The sequence below is a fragment of the Charadrius vociferus genome, unplaced genomic scaffold (assembly GCF_000708025.1).
Source record: "Charadrius vociferus isolate BGI_N301 unplaced genomic scaffold, ASM70802v2 scaffold183, whole genome shotgun sequence".
NCBI lineage: Eukaryota > Metazoa > Chordata > Aves > Charadriiformes > Charadriidae > Charadrius > Charadrius vociferus.
In genome coordinates, this window is record NW_009648250.1 from 7,016,245 (window position 1) to 7,033,257 (window position 17,013).

A 17,013-nucleotide genomic window follows, 5' to 3' on the forward strand; every position below is an offset into this window, starting at 1 on the left:
GAGTTTTATCTTGCTTGGGCTTATCTTAAAGTGCAGACTAATTATTTTCAAAACATTTAGTTTAGTCACTAGATTAGAAATAGACGTCATTGTGTCTTATCATTCACTGATCAAGGTCATTTACATAATATTGCAAATATCTTCAAGGCTATTAAGATTCAAGATCGATGCAAGGAATTTAAACTGTTCATGTTCTCTGGCACAGATGACACCTAAATCAGAAATCTTAATAGTTGCTTGGAGCAGCCTATTTGCCTGAAAGGTTAAATTGCTCATTTTCCATCCCTTTATTAACAGGAAAGACTTAGTAGGAGTTCATAATCTGCCTCCACTTCTTTTTGCAAGTGCAGATAGAGCACAGAAAAGATGGTTCTTTATCTTTTTGTGCTCTCGGAGTCAAATTCTGTGAAGGTAAATAGTAGTTTACATTTCTGCATCAACTAACATCCAGATGGCTTGTAAACTAGCACAAACAAAAACCATGGTGAATCTTTGGGAAGATTTTTGCAAAAATACTTACTTTCTGGAAGACAATGTTAATGAGTTTCTTCTTTAGTAGAGGATTGGATATGGGATCCCTGTCTATTTCCTTCAGTATCAACAGTATGTACCAGGTGTCTGTGGACTTGCCTAAATCTGATTTTGAACCTGGTGGTATTGTGCACCTCCACAACTCAAATCACTTAAAATAAGCAACCTGTCCTGTAAGCCTGTTTAGTCAAACTTCACACCAGTTTCTTGAGCAACATCTGACTTAAATGCCTTGTATACCATCACAAATGAAACTTGGGGAAGAGGTGCATTTGGCTTGAGTGCTAGCAGCTTTCCTGGGAAACTTTACATGAGCCCACTGAGGCTGGTAAGGGTAGACTCATAGCACCTTCCAGTGCTCTTGGAACAATTCTGCTGCAAAATATACACCACTCATGTCACTAAAATAGCAAGAGGTGTAAATAATTTCATTAACTTCAGTGGGTCTATTCATATGAATAAAACCTTTCAGCGCTCAGTGGGTAATGAAGGGTTCTGAGTTGCCCTGTCTCTCACTGAATTCAGTTAGAAATTGGATCTCTTGGTACTCAGTTTAGCCAGGACTGAAGCATTACAAAGTTTGTATGTGAAACAACAGTCATAATGCTTTCTAAACACTGATGAACACGTTTCCTATACCAGTGATTTTCATTTGAAAATCATCGTGAAATGGAAAATAAAAGTATTGCCTGTCAAACTGAAGAAATTTATATCAGAAGCTAGAACTGTTTGATAATTCATTTAATCCAAAGATAAGAGGAAGTAAGGAGGTGCCTTGTGCCATGGCTCAATCACTGATTATACTTGATAGTCTGGTATCTTGTAGATTAGTCATGTTGTGGAATGAGTGTGAAATACGCGAAGTGTATTTTTGTTGATCAATTTCCTGGAAATCATAGAATCATAGAATGGTTTAGGTTGGAAAGGACCTTAAAGATCATCGAGTTCCAACCTCCCTGCCATACGCAGGGACACCTCTGACTAGACCAGGTTGCCCAAGGCCACATCCATCCTGGCCTTGAACACCTCCAGGGATGGGGCCTCAACAACCTCTCTGGGCAACCTGTTCCAGTGCCTTACAACCCTCAAAGTAAAAAACTTCTTCCTAATGTTTAATCTAAACCTGCCCTCTTCCAGTGTATATCCATTCCCCTTCGTCCTGTCACTACATGCCCTAGTAGAAAGTCCTTCCCCAGCTCTCCTGTAGGTCCCCCTTAGGTACTGGAAGGCCATAATAAGATCTCCCCAGAGCCTTCTCTTCTCCAGGCTGAACAACCCCAACGCTCTCAGCCTCTCCTCATAGGAGAGGTGCTCCAGCCCTCGGATCATCCTCATGGCCCTCCTCTGGACACGCTCCAGCAGGTCCATGTCCTTCTTATGTTGGGGACTCCAGAGCTGGATGCAGTACTGCAGGTGGGGTCTCATGAGAGTGGAGTAGAGGGGCAGAATCACCTCCCTTGACCTGCTGGCCACACTTCTTCTGATGCAGCCCAGGGTATGGTTGGCCTTCTGGGCTGCGATCGCACATTGCTGGCTCCTGCTGAGCTTCTGGTCAATCAGCACTGCCAGTTCCTTCTCCTCAGGGCTGCTCTCCAGCCATACCCCACCGAGCCTGTATTTGTGCTTGGAATAATTATTAATTATTAAATTATTAAATTAATTTAGTGATTGTAGTCACACTCTTTTCTAATTATGTAGAGCAGCAATTACTGAAAGTGTTGCTGCTGGGTAGAGATATTTTCGCCAGTACAGATTATCTAAAATATTTATATCATATCAGTTTGTTTCTTTAATGCTTGGTCGTGTTTATACATTATATTGACTAGTTATGTGTCTTCTAAAGCTAGTGAAAGCAGGTAAAAAGCCACTGCTGGACTGAATAGATAGTCAGAGCGCGTATCAAGACTTTTCCAATATACCTAAAGGCATCCTCCAAGTTCAGAATTATATATGTTATCACTGTTCTTATCATCATTACCTAGAACAAAAAAGGAAACATCTCTAATTTGCTTTAGAAGTTCCACCATGGCTGTAAAAATGCGTCTATTGCTCGATTTTGTTTTACTGTTCTCCAATTTCTTCCTTTTTCCCTGTGTCTTTAAATTACTGCTAATTTGTGTCACATTTTTTATCTGCCTTTTAGGTATTGGAGTCGGCATGCTGGTACGGGAATATGGCAAACTGTCTAACCTGGATAAATTCTACTTTGCCTTTCCTGGGGAAGTGCTGATGAGAATGCTCAAACTCATCATTCTGCCGTTAATCATATCAAGTATGATCACAGGTATGACTGGAAATGTACTGTTAGCTGATGAGATTATCATTGTGGTTTAGTTTTCTTTCTAAGAGAAATAACCTTTTAAAACAACTTGATGGAACTCAATAATGAAAAGTATAGATTGCATACATTTAGATTAAGATTTTCTCTATATGGTGAGAATGGATTTGGAAGGATTAGCACCATTATCTGGTAATTAAGTTATAAAGAGCTGTGAGATAAAAACTTGAATGTTTATACATTTTTGTATCTCTTTCTCCCTGTTTTCAGAAGTGGGTTAAACAGTTGCAAATTGCAAGCCCAAAGCTGCAACTGCATATTCTCAGATACAAAATTAACTATTGTAAGTAGTCCCATGTTGCCATTTCACAAGAAAGGGAGAGCTGATCTCATAGCTTACTGTCATAAAAAGAGGAGATTCCTCACCTACTCTTCCCTGGTCTCAACAAACTCCCATGAGGTACCTTGCGTGAGCTCTGGGGTTTGCTGAATCTTTCTGTGAGTCTATTCAACTCACTGACCTGACAGAAAACTATAGGGAAAAAATTTTTGAAGATATCTGTTTGGTATGTTCAAAGGAGTTTTGGGGAAGTGCAGGAGAGTGGGGAGACTGTGTGGCCGGGAAGCAGTTATGGAAGGAAGAGCAAAGCTTTCCTCTTTTGGAAGAAGCAAGCAAGCCATTGGCTGGAACCCTGCCATGACATGTTAGAATTTGGTAACAGCTCACCCAGTAGGAAAGATTTGGAAAGATTTGCCAGAGCAAGCCCAGACCAAAGAGGCAGAACTGGATGTTTAAAAAAAAAAAAAAAGTGAAGAAAATAAAACAAATTTGTCTTTATTCTTTAAGCCTTTATTGAGGGAATAAGGGTTGTGACTATTTTTAGTCACAACTATTTTTAGAATCGGGGCACATTTATCACTATACTGTCCCCTTTCATCTCCGCAAAGTCTCTATTTTGGGAATGTATTCATGTCCGGGTATTTGTTGTTTGGTTGGATGGTCACAGAAATACATTAAGACATGTACAGAAAAGGAGAGCATGTTGTGATCAGGAAATGAAAGGGGATTTTGATCATGCTATGAAAGTGCTTTCAAGAATAGGATTTTGGATAAAAACTCCCAGCTCCTCAAAGTTCATGGTCAAGAATACCACCAATTTCAGCAGTGCACCCCAAAGTGGCCTTGTGACAGGAAAAGCCTAAGGGAAGCTGCCAAGGTCTTTGGGGCATATCTGTAATGCAGAGTGACAGGAACCAACGTTAGAATTGAAATGGAGAATGTCAAGAGCTTCAAGATGGAGACATCCAGAAAGGAAAGCTGCAAGAGGCAGAGTGAGAAATGGCAGAGAAAATAGTCAAGAGCTGTGTCCAGAAGAATGAAGGGAGGTAAAACAGTTGCTAGTATGTAAAGGAGAGAAGAACAGAGAGAGGAATAAAAAGGGCTTGATGTTTTAATTAGTAGACGGGACAGCAGCATTTTTGTATAGAGGAGGAAATGACACAGAAAGCGAAGGAGAAAGTGAATTCTACTTTTATCATATTGAACTTGAGTCTGTGACAGGAGATCCAAGCTGCCAAGATAAGACTAATACATTTCTTTTTTCACACAAGCTTTTATTTTGTGAGTGAAGTTGGGCCTGTGTTTTCAGAAATAAATGATATCATTAGGACAACCATGAAATGAATTATTAAATGTGCCCCTGTGTAGCACTTGCGAGGGGAAACAAGAATCATGCTGTTAAAAATATTATGCTGCTATTTAATGTTTAACATTCCAGGATGAGTAAACTGCATTTGTAACTACTAGCACAAGCTTGGATTTTAAAGATTGCATATTTCAGGATTTAAATTCATATAGAGATGAGAATGAGATGTTCTGATTCTGACCTTGGCATATCCAATTTACGTAGAAAATAAAGGCTTATTTTTTCTCCACTTCTATGTTAGGTTTTTAGGCAAAAAAAAAAAAAAAGGAAAAAAAATTATAAAGAACAGAAGCTACGTCAAGAGAATATGTAAAGCTTTGCTGCTCTTGAAGACAAAAGCACTAGCTGCCTGTGTGCGAGTAATGCTGAAATTTGTGGCAAGTAAACAGACCAGGGATGTCCATGCACAAGTTTCACTGTTCACCTGCATCCTTCTTCAGGATGTTGATGATATGTTTTGCCTCTTCTAGAAGAAATATGGTAAACTTCCAAGCATCAGAAATGCACATTTGAATTTAATAAGTAGGCCTGTGTTTAATCATAAAGCACATTAGTTATTTTTCCTTTTTCACACAGCATCACAAAGAATGGTTAAGGTTGGAACAGACCTCTTGAGACCATCTAGTCCAACCCTCCCCGCTCAAGCGGGGTCAGCTAGAGCAGGTTGCCCTGGACCATGTCCGGTCAAGTTTTGAATATCTTCAAGCTTGGAGACTCCACAACCTCTCAGGACAATATGGTGTTTTCCTGTTCAGATGAAATGCCATGTTTTTTAGTTTTTGCCTGTCGTCTCTTGTCTTCTGTCTGGGCACCACTGAGAAGAGCCTGGCTCTATCTTCTTCATTCCCACCTATCAGGTATTTATACACATGAATAAGATCGCCCTGAGCCTCCAGGCTGAGCAGTCGCAGCTCTCAGCCTCTCATCATGTGAGAGATGCTCCAGTTCCTTCATCATCTTTGTGGCCCTTTGCTGGACTTGCTCCAGTAAGTCCGTCTCTTTCTTCTACTGGGAAACCCAGAACTGGACACAGGTGTGGCCTCACTGATACTGTGTTTAGAGGAAAGATCACCTCCCTCCACATGCTGACAGTGCTCTTTATAATTCCCAGCCCTGGAGGCTGATATTGCTGTCTTATGGTCAGCTTGTTGTCCACCAGGACCCTTGGGTCCTTCTCTGCAGAACTGTTCTTGAGGCAGTCAGTCTCCAGCATGGCTGGAAGCATATATTGGTGCCTGGGTTTATTCCTGCCCAGATGTAGAGCTTTGCATTTATCCTTGCTGATCTTCTTGAGATTTCTCTCAGACGAATTCTCCAGCCCATCCAGGTACCTCTGAAAAGCAGCAAGACCACCTCATGTGTCAGCCACTCCTCCCACTTTTATATCATCTGTGAACTTGCTGAGGGAGCATTCTGCCCTATCATCCGGGTCACTGATGAAGATGTTAAACAGTACTGGCACTAGTATTGACCTCTGGAGTACAGCAGTAGTTACTTGCCTCCAACTGGACCTGTGTTGGGGATCAAAACCTTCTGGGCCTGGCCATTCAGCCAGTTTTCAATTCACCTCACTGTGCAATTATCTAACCTGTACTTTGTCAGTTTTTCTGTGTTGATGTTATGGGAGACGGTGTCAAAAGCCTTACTAAAGTCAAGATAGACAATATGACCTCTTTGAAATTCTGAATTTTAGCACCAAAGCAAAATTCACACTTTCAAAAAATATAAGGAGAAGAAGGAGAGGAATGAAAAAATTGAGGAGGATCCAGGATCTGTCTTTAGCTATGTCTGTAAAGAAGACAGGCACCTTACTGTTAGTGCCAAGGGAACATCTCTCTGTATTTGGCTGTGAACCTTCCCTGGAATGAGACACAAAAGTATTTTCCTCAAAAGTAGCCTCATCATCATTGACTAAACGTGGGACATACAAGGATAGTACCACAACTTGCATGCTGGCTGTCTTTGGTGGGAACAGGTGTGTTCTGAGTATGCCCACCTCCTCAGGATTTGTGTATTATGCAGACCCTACACATCTCATATAGCTGATGATCACAGCTGTCAGACCTGTGTACACGTTCACATGTCTGCTCAATGGCAGACATTTAGGGGCCCAATACATATGAAGTTACTGCAGTAAACCTTGTGATAACGCATCAGCTGGGCCCGAATGACTGTCTTTTTGGTTCACAAGCTAAGGGGATGGTACTTAGCTCACCATGAGAGAAGGTTGAACATTAAATCATGCTATTGTGTCTTTGCTGCAGGCTAAGAATGTGCAGAGAGACAATTGCAGTGACTCATTCAGTGCGTAATTGTAACCAGCCCATGGTGCCGGGTCCGAAGGCATCTAGGAAGTTTGGATGCCTACAGGAGACTATTTTGTGAATGTAGTTATGTCAAAATACTGGATTCTGGTGATTAGTAAGATTTTTGCACAAGAATCACCAAGACATTATTGCAAATACAATCTGTAGTTTTCTTTTTTAGGATTAGAATGTCTTAAAAGGTAGTGTCATGTCCTGAAAAGCACCAACTTATACATATGCTTTTGAGACAGTGAGCTATGTACAAATACATGTCCCATGAACAGATCCTTGTTCATTTGGACTTAATGATGTAAATCTAAGCCCACAGAAAAGACAGTGATGATAGGAATCACTCCTTGAGATGCCGGGAGTTTCTTCAAACTTTAAATGATTAGTAATTTTAACTTGTTGGGGGAAATCCTGTCTTAGTGGAAAAACTCTCACTGACTTCTTCAATTAGAGTAGTAACACAGTCTATTTTCAAATTAAAAAGGCAAAATTCTCCCTTGTTAGTTAAATGGAGGGCTTTGTAGAATGTGGTTTTCCTTTGCAAACTCAGTTCCTCAGAGTGTAAAAGAGGGAAGGCATTATTACATACTTATTTCACATCTCATGTAAGTTGCAATTTGTGCCTACCTGGAGGCTGAACTGTAACTTAATAAAAAAATTAACATAAACACTAAGCATTTTCTTGCGTGGAAAAATTTGAAAGGATTTGATAGGACCTTGCTTTGGGGACAGAAGAGTCCAAGTAGTGCCGTGCTCTTTTAAATTATTCTTAGTCTACCTCAGAGCCGAATTTTAATTGTTCTCTTCTCATAATTATTTTAATGGATGGCAGATGTAAGTTTAATTTACTCTGACCCATAAGCCCACCACTGATAATTCAGTTCAAAACATCTAGCTCTTTTGGATCTCCATGAGGTTTCTATCCCTCAAATTAGCTAATAGTACACTAATGCATCATTCATGTGAAAGAATTATTTGTATTTTCTGTTGCTTGCTGTAGTGGCATGGGAAAATTGAAAATGAAAATTAAAAACCTAAAGTTTTACTCAAGACAATTGCTATGACATCCAGAACTACACCTGTATTGAGTGTAATACTCCACACCCCTTATCCATTTCTTTGAAGTAATGCTCTAAAAGAGGAAATGATTAGGCAAATACCAAAAATACATTATTTTTAGGTGCCCTGTAGGGAGGAAGAATTGAGAGGAATCTCTTGTGTGCTTCCTGGTAGTCTTGAGGCTTACATCTAATCATTCTGGGAGTACTTAAAAGCCTATAAAATGTCTTTGAAAGTCTTGGAAATTCACAACTCTAATTTCATTCAGAGAATGAAAATTCTCTAGGGTTGTGCAGTATATTTAATCACCTCTGCATACTGAGCAGACTGGTCTCCTTTAATCACTTCTAGCCTTCTTTTTCATGAAGTGAGATTCACAAGGTATGTAATGGCAGTAAATGTTTGTAAATCTGTTTTCTGTCTAGATTGCAACAGGACTTAGGCCGGAGACAATGGTCCAGTTTCCTGAACCGTTGTTCACCTGTGCTTGGGTACAAGCTGGTGGAACTTACATGCCCAGCCTGGAGCTAACTCCTCAACACAAAGTGTCTGGCCTTCTTTCCTGCCCCTAAGTGCCACGTTAGTAGCTAGGGTCAGGAGATCTGGATCTTACCCAACACTCCCAGCCCTCCAGAGACTACCGAAGTGCCATGGCTCTGCTTCCCATCTCTCTTTGATCAGTCCTTCTAAGCTGGGATTATTTCAGATTGCTTGTCTTACTGATTTTCAAACTACAAGCCATGGACCATGGTGTGTAGGTCTTTCTTAAAGAAAGAATGTTTCCTGTCAAAAGCTTCCCCTAAAAGCTAGCATCCCATGTCTGATAAATGACCTTTCTTTTATGATGTTTCCAGGGTTGCCCATAAATGCCAGAAGTCTTAGCTGTGTAGCGATTATGTCTATTCTGTTTTCTGCATCACGTTTTGGGTTAAAAGATGTGACACTTGATACAGCAAGTCTGTTTCTCAAATATTATGATTTATGAGCTATTCAACATCTGTTTTAAGTACTGCAGTAACCTTTTCCTCATTTCTTATCTTTTCTCTCTGACAAAACATTAATAAAGCTTTTCCTTATGCTTCTGACACTTCCAGTCTTCACAGGCAGCTCCAAAGAGGATAGAACAGGTGCATGGGAGTGTCCTGGCTTGTGGGTTTGTGCCAGGTCAGCTATGGGGAACACCAAAATTTCTTAAAGCAATTGATGAGATATTTGTAGGTTACACACAGCATACCTCAGGAACTGTGGAAAAAAAAGACAGTTTCAGTTGCCTTTCTGAGAGCAGCTTTATGTGAGCTATAAATACAATACATGCCTTGCTGTGGGACTGACAATGCTCCAACTGCTAGGTTTCCATGACTATAAAAATAAATTCTTTCTTTACTCCAGGGCTTGCTTTGATTAATCCTGCAATACTGGCTGAAGCATCCTGCCAGTTCCACCCTGCCCAGTACCAACTGCAGACTCTTTTATTTGCACTTCTTGCTTGTAGTTCAAAGATAATGATTCCACATCAAATCTGGCATATTCTAATTGACAATGACCTATTACAACTGTGTGAGAGAGAAGAACGTCCCAGCGAAGTACCTGGGCCATATTACTTTTCCCATTTGCAGAGACTATTGCTTTCCCTGTGAAAACAGAGAATGTTGAATCGTGGCTGATGGATGGGTATCTTGAATAGGTTATATGTTCTTTTCCAGTGTTCAAAATTAAAGTGTAAGTTTCCTACCTCATATCTATGTTTGGGAGGTTACTAGTTTGCTTTATTACAGCGCAGCTGAGTTTGGTGAATGGAGTAAAAATGTAAAAAATGGGAGACAAAAGAGTGGGAATGCAATGAGAAAAAAATCGAAGTAGATTAGATTATTAATCAGATTGTTCTTATTTCTCATGTTTATCTTTGAAAGTCAGAACAATTCAGATTTAAACAACCTTTTTTTGGTCCACTGTATTAGTAACTGAAGTTAAAACACACTGAGGCTGTGCCTATGCTCAGGAATAGACCTGCCAGTTTCATTAGATATAAAATGTCCACAGATTTAAAGTACTGTAAAGGAGCACAAGCAAGGAAATGGTGGGAGAACAAATCTGGTTTGTTTCCTACAGTGTGGGGCTTCCAAATCAATTTTTCTTTGATATCACTGTTCCTGTGGTTGTAGCTGCCTCAGCAGTTTCCATTTCTGCAAGTCTAAGAAGCGCAGCTATTGAGAGATGGTCTGTGAGTGAGGCATCCCTAACAGGCCCTGTGTATCACCAGTAGTCACCCTAGTTTCCATGCCTTAGGGAATCCCTGTTCTAGCTTAACATACTCAGAGACTGTCTCTTGGGTTATCTGTGTGTTCTCTTGCTTTTCTGTGTTTCTGAAGTTACAAGAACCTCTGAGAAAGCAGGTCCATTGTATAGTATTAGAAAACTTGTTACATGGGCTCAGACAGGAGACTCACCTTGTCCTTTTGTATCATGTACATTGTGCAAAGGACAGAAAATGTTACACTACTGTTAATGAATTTTGCCTTCAGTTGTACTGAGGGTTGCTGGAGGTTCTGTCCCTGCTGTCCATGTGCAGTCACTGAGGCAGGGAGGACTGCAGAGTCATGGGCTATTAATGGACAAGGCTTTGTGCCCATCCTCTTTGGATTACTTCTATCACAGTCATCTACTCCTTTCCCATCAATATCAGTTGACCTTACGCAACTGAGACAGTCCCTACATTATTTAAGGTTTTAAATTATAGTAATAATACTTTGAAGTGCACTTCTGGTTCATGGAGCATGATTACCACCAGCGTTCAAGGGCAGAGAGCCCCAACACAACAGCCATTCTGCAGCATTGGCTATCACTGCCTCCTGTCCCAGCCGTTTAACTGGGTGCTGCTGGTGACACCACTGTGGATGGGTCTGAAGTGAGTTAGTGTCTTCTGCTCTTCTGTTCTGGAGCTCAGGATGTAAACAATTCCACTATATAAACCATATCACATTCACTTTTTTATTCCAGTTCCCTGTGTGTGGACACCATGATCGATTAAAAAACATTGTGTCATGTTTTCCTTTTAAGAGTCTGGAAGCTAAAACTTGTCACCTATACGTTTTACCACCAGCAATTTTGAGGTAAATAAAGTACTTTTAGTATTCCAGGTTTTCTGTATTCACTCCATACATATTTCACCTGAAGCAGTGCAGAACCTATATTTATGCTACATCGATGAACTGGATCTGATTTCTGTTACAAAGCTTGTTAGCCTGTCTGTCTTGGCAGATTGATGTGTCATCTTCACTCCTTATAAGCTCTTATTATATTCCACCCAAGGAACATCATATCTCCTGAAAAAGCCATTAACTTGAGATTACATAACCTCTAAGAGCTTTCTAGAGGAAAATCAAATTTTTCCTACAAGTAATTCTGCAAATAAGAGGAATGGAAGGCAGTACTAAATACCTTCTTTTTATGCATGGAGTCCAATAAACTCTCTAGGGCAAGATCATAATACAATCCTGCAGTGCTGATTGTGTCAAATACCTACAGGGCAGCACAACAGTCCCTTAGCAAACTGATATCCAGGGTCAGAAATTTTTCTTTACATTCTACCTGAACTTCCTTCCATTTTATAATGGTTTTGTCCCTTTCATTGCCATAAGCTATTCATCTCACATTTATTCCTCCCTTTCTATCTAGAATTTAGAAAGGTTCATGACAGCTACTTTTTCAACACCATCCTCAATAATCCAGGACACCCTCTTTCAGTATTTGGAATACTCTTTATAAGTATTATTGCATTCCATGCTTTGGTCTGTTTAAAAAAAAATAGCTTTTTTTCAATGCCTCTTCAAAGTTAGAAAACCAGTATTTATTGTGATAATCCAGTGGTAGTCTCGCTACATCATGTAAGTAGGAATTGGGAATTTCTTGATTTAATGTGTTTGTGGAATTTAAATAGCATTAACAGATTCTTATTCATTACCTGCACGCATCCCACTCTCCCCCCTTTTCCCTCTCCAGGCCGCCCCCAATTTACTATTTTTTTCATTTCATTTGTAAGACATTCTTCTATTGCATTTACACAACTATACTAGTAGAATAACAATCATTTGCTTTGAAGAAGAGAGAATAATTAAATTTCTACCAGGTCTATTGGAAAGGTAATTGCTACAAGCTGTCATAGAAGTCCTCTTCCTTTTCAGTAACTAACAATGAAAGACAGCGTAACTGCTTTTACAGAGGGACTGACAGAATAGGAATGGGAGAATTCTAGTCACAAGCACTAAAGACAGAGGTGGTGGGTGACCAAAAATCTCATTTGACAGACTGCATATTCACAGTGTCTTTGGGGCTTCCATTTGGCATAGCTTCTTCATTCCCTGACCTTCTCAGCCAACATCTCACTCAGAACTGTCCTTCTAATGAGGTTTAGCTATATGCATCATTCAGTTAGCTAGTGGAAGACTGGATAGAAAAGATAATTCAGAGCCCCATGACACACTACACAGGAAGAAAAAATAAAATTATACAAAGTGCATATCAAGTGAAAGATGGTTGAGAAAGATCTACAGGTAATAACAGAGAGGAGCATCTGAGTCCTGTGTCTCAGCTGAATGGTGAAGTCGTGCATAGAGTCGTGCTGACTGAAGTTGTGAATGCAGGTGGTATTTGAATAGACAGTTGTGAATTACTACAAGACCATTCCAACTAAAAAGGCAGAAAAAGCTCAGAGTCTGGAATGAGAAGAGGAGAAAATCACAGATCAGTCAAAGACGGGTTCAATAAAGTATAAGCTCCAAATTCACCAGTGTTAACAGTGATTCCCTCTGCAGCTGTTACTGTCTGAAGTATATACTGCATGGTTTTCCCTTCAAAAGGTGCGCATAGGCCAAGGACAACACAAAATACTGGGCCAAAGACAAAAGGACAGAGTATGGCTGACTTTGGTATTCTTCCTTGTTTTTCAGAAGCCCTGAGAAGAGCATTCTTCACACAGGAAATAGAGAGGTAGCAGTGGGATTGCCTTGCAAAAGCAGACATCCAAAGTGGATATAGCCACATCACCAAGAGACTGGTTGGGTGACAAAGTTCAGATTAGTTGGTGAATTTAACATTTAGTCAATTCATACCCTTTCTGAATATCAGGGAGTGTGACTCCAACCTGTGTCCTTGTTTAGGAAGAATTGCTGTGGACTGGTGAGTCACAAGGGAGATTGCCTAGGTGGTGCCAGGCATTTTGAGCACAAAGATCTCTCCAAACCTGGCTTAATGTTTATGAACTGTCCCAAATTCATAGGACAGCAGAGAATACCTTTCCCTGCTGTGAAAAGGAAACTTTCTGACTTGTATCCGTCACCCAGCTGTCAAACAATGACAAAATTTACATGGAAATAAGATGAAATCTAACTTGTATGTGTGAGATTCCTTCATTTTCTGGCAGTAGCTGATTAGAGCTGGCAGTAGACCATGGAACAAGAATGCAAATTTGGATTCTCTTAGACACGTAGAGGAATAAGAAAATAAGCAATAAGCTTGCTACACAGGTAAACACTGGAGCTAGAATTTGGTGTTCAGTTCCTCAAGCATATGTCACTTCTGAAGATACAGGCCAAATACCATTTTATTATTATCAGTGTTTCCCAGTGCAAGTAGAAGAGAAGTATGGCAACTAATTCAACATGGTCACTTGAGTCTAAGAAGGATTGCTGTTGGGATTTTACCAACAGCTCTGTGATGATCAGAGGATGAAATGAGAATGGTCAGTACAAGGTAAATGACATTCCAAAAAAACAAAAGGTCATACCACAGTGAGGTGTAGTTGAAATTTTGATAATGTTCATGTCTTAAATTAGAAACACTCCCACCTCCATCTTTTGAAGCCAAATAACTTCATGCATTTCAGACAGCTATCCATTTCTCAAGGGCACTGTGCACTGCTTCATTCTTTCCCTCCCCTAGTATTTTTTGAAGAGTAAATCTTACATTTTTGCAACAAAACTTAACATACTGCACCCCTGGAAATAAAACAACACTGCTATTTTTATATAAAGCATTGTGGTCCCCCTAGAAGGATTGCTTACTGAAATTCTCTGTATGCATTTTAAGGTTCTCCTATGTTTTCCTATTTTCATATGTCTGTTGCAACATTCTGTAAAAAAAATTTAAGTGAACCTTACTACCATAGAATCATAGAACCATTTGGGTTGGAAGGGACCTTTACAGGTCATCTAGTCCAAACCCCCTGCAATGAGCAGGGACATCTTCAACTCGATCAGGTTGTTCAGAGCCCTGACCAACCTGACCTTGAATGTTGCCAGGGATGGGGTGTCTATAGCCTCTCCGGGCAACCTGTTCCAGTGTTTCAACACGCTCCCCGTAAAAAATCTTTTCTTTATATCTTGTCTAAATCTTCACTCTTTTAGTTTAAAGCCATTACCCCTTGTCTTACTGCAAATAGAATATCCTGGATATCCATCATATCACTTCATATCACTGCTCAGTTGGGATGCCTCTGTAGAACAGTATGACAAACTCAAAGGATGTAAATGTTATCCCCTAGGGAACCAGTAGTATGATAATCACTGGGAGTCAGAAGAGCCCTGTGATTGTTTCCAGTCCTAAATGCAACCCTTTTCACTCCCAGATCTCACAGGACCACCGGATTAATGAAGCACAGTGAACAACTCTAGAATTACAGTGTTATAGCTCATGCCAAAGCCATTAGACACGTGTGCATTCATACAGGCCTCCAAAATGAGCCCTGGTACAAACCACACAACACAGTGCTATATCATATTGTACAGAGAACATTTTCTTTACTTGACTTGTAATCATGTTGGGCAGTGATTTCCTTATTTCAGTTTAAAATATTTATCCCAACTATGCACATCTCAGGAAAAAAAATAAATCCGTTATTCATGGATCACACTGTTTCAGTTTGTGACCTGTTTTGATACTTGTGGTACAGACCAAGTGTTCTACCCCAAACAGTAGATATTTCAAGTGTGGGTAATTTTTCTGTGATGATAGCAACGCTAGTCAGTCAGTTGGCTATCCACTCCATGCTGTATAAAAATGTATAACGGATTTTATTATGAAGTTCCCAAATGTTGATACCAGCATAAAATTTCTATTTTATGTGGGAAATCTAGGTCATTGCAACAGGCAGGAACTGCGGGAGACCTCGGCTGGTCTGAGGGATCAAAATACAAGTTTAACACTGACCCTGAACAGATACCCATGTACCCTTGAAGAGACAGGAGAATCCTGAGAAGATCTGAGCAAACAAGATAAGGGGTGGCAAACATCCTGGCTTTTCCCAGAGCATGAACAGCGCATGATCAACAATTGTATTGGCTGGATGGCGTGTGATGTGAGAGCGGATTGGGCAAAAGTAGAATGTTAGAATATATGCACAGATAAGCAACCAGGTAAAAGGATATAAAGGAGCACTGCTTGTAAAATAAAAAGTACGATTGCTGGAACTTGATATTCAGTGTTGTGTCCATCTCTACAACGACAAGGAACAAAACAGGAGGAGGAGCTAATGGGGTAGTAACCTTTCAACATCTTTGAAAGTTTTAGTAATGTGCTATAAGTGATTCCTTCTCCCGCACTCCATTAAATAAAATGAAAAGATTAATATTAATAAGTACTTGATTCATTTGCGTGACTTTATAGGTTGCTCCTTAGGAGCTGCCATCAGCTCTTAAGTTTGTGTTAATGGCCAACTTCAGAGAACAATAAAGCTTTGTGATATCCAGATGTAGAATAATTTCACATTGCAGAGGTTTCAGTCTAATCTAGTAGCTTAATATTGCTATAAACTGAAACAACTGTGTTCTTTGTCTGTCATATTATACTGACTGCTGTGATTTTTGATATTTCTACAACCTTTATACAGGTTCAATAGCTCTGCCTCCTGCTTAGCTCTTGGCTTCAGCAACACTCAAAAGACAGCACAGTTTGTGATGTAGTTACACAGGTGATGAAAGATATTTCCTTACAACTAGTTTGAAATTGCTACACGGCAATGTGGCTAGTTGGTGGCGCTTTCCACTGCTCCTGTGTCAGGAGAGGAAGAGGATAGGAATTCCCTATTTTCTGACTAAATGCCTTAGACACAGTGAATGTGTAGTGATGTTGCCCTAGGATTTGTTACACAGTCCACAGTACTTTATCTGATGCAGAGATGTGTAATTACACTGCTCCACAGCAGTTTTGCTGGCACACTAGTGCAGAGTTTGAAAGATCTCAGCTGGATTTTTACTCAACAAAAACACGTGGGTATTTCAAATTTCAGGGGGCATTTTGGAGTGGCAGAGAGGGCTGGTTTATGACTATGAATTTGTCTGAATCGTTTACCTCACTCCAATACCTGAAGAGGTTTTTTTATGTGCTACTTGGTTTCTGTTACCTGAAACATTATGTGTTCCCAAAGATCTGAGTAACTGTTTTTGAAAACTAAAAGATGAGTACAGAACTCATTGAGAATCTTTTTGTATTTGCTAGGAAACACTTAAGAAAGCTGTAGACCAACCTGGAAGCAATGAAAAGAGGTTGACTCAGTTGGCAGAGACACTCCTGTATTCAGTGGGAGTGGAGTTGTCATTAGCGGCAGAAGAGAGGACAAAGAAAGAAAACCTGAGGACTGGTTTGTGTTCAGAATGTTCCAAAACAACCTTTCTAAGCAGCAAGTCAAAGAAAGACAAGTGTTTATCACAAAAAGTTTAGAAAATCAAATTCCTAGATTTGCATGAAACTTCAACAGTGTCAGTACCATTCAAATATACATTTCAATGATTTTTTATTACCTCATTGTAACTTTTGCAGCACTTCCAAAATTATAGCTTTGTTTAGGAACATTCTCTGTTCCCCTGTGACACCAAAATGGAAAAAAAATCACTCTTGTCAGAGAGAAGAGAGACAAGTAAATATTGGTCTTTCATGAAGTCGCAACTTTGTATTATACTAAAGTGTCGATTTTTTAAGTCTGTGAGAAAGAGTGATTCATGCTTCCATCAGTGGCTATGGGTAAAAAATTCTGGAACACCATGTTTCATATTTAGGCTCAGTTTTGTTTAAATCAGACTATTCCCTAAGCTGAAGTAGCTTTACACAGTGGCATTTCAGGAAAGCAGCTCTA

The 17,013-nt window shown here is 39.9% G+C and overlaps 1 protein-coding gene across 1 annotated transcript in view; it reads left to right on the forward strand.

Annotated features, from left to right (window-relative positions):
• Positions 1–2,556: 2,556 nt before the first annotated feature.
• SLC1A1 (solute carrier family 1 (neuronal/epithelial high affinity glutamate transporter, system Xag), member 1) overlaps positions 2,557–17,013 on the forward strand; it is a 37,534-nt gene continuing 23,077 nt past the window's right edge. Inside the window, exon 1 of the mRNA XM_009884323.1 lies at positions 2,557–2,815. Within this exon, the coding sequence (XP_009882625.1) occupies positions 2,557–2,815 (259 nt within the window). The remainder of the gene's footprint in view (positions 2,816–17,013) is intronic.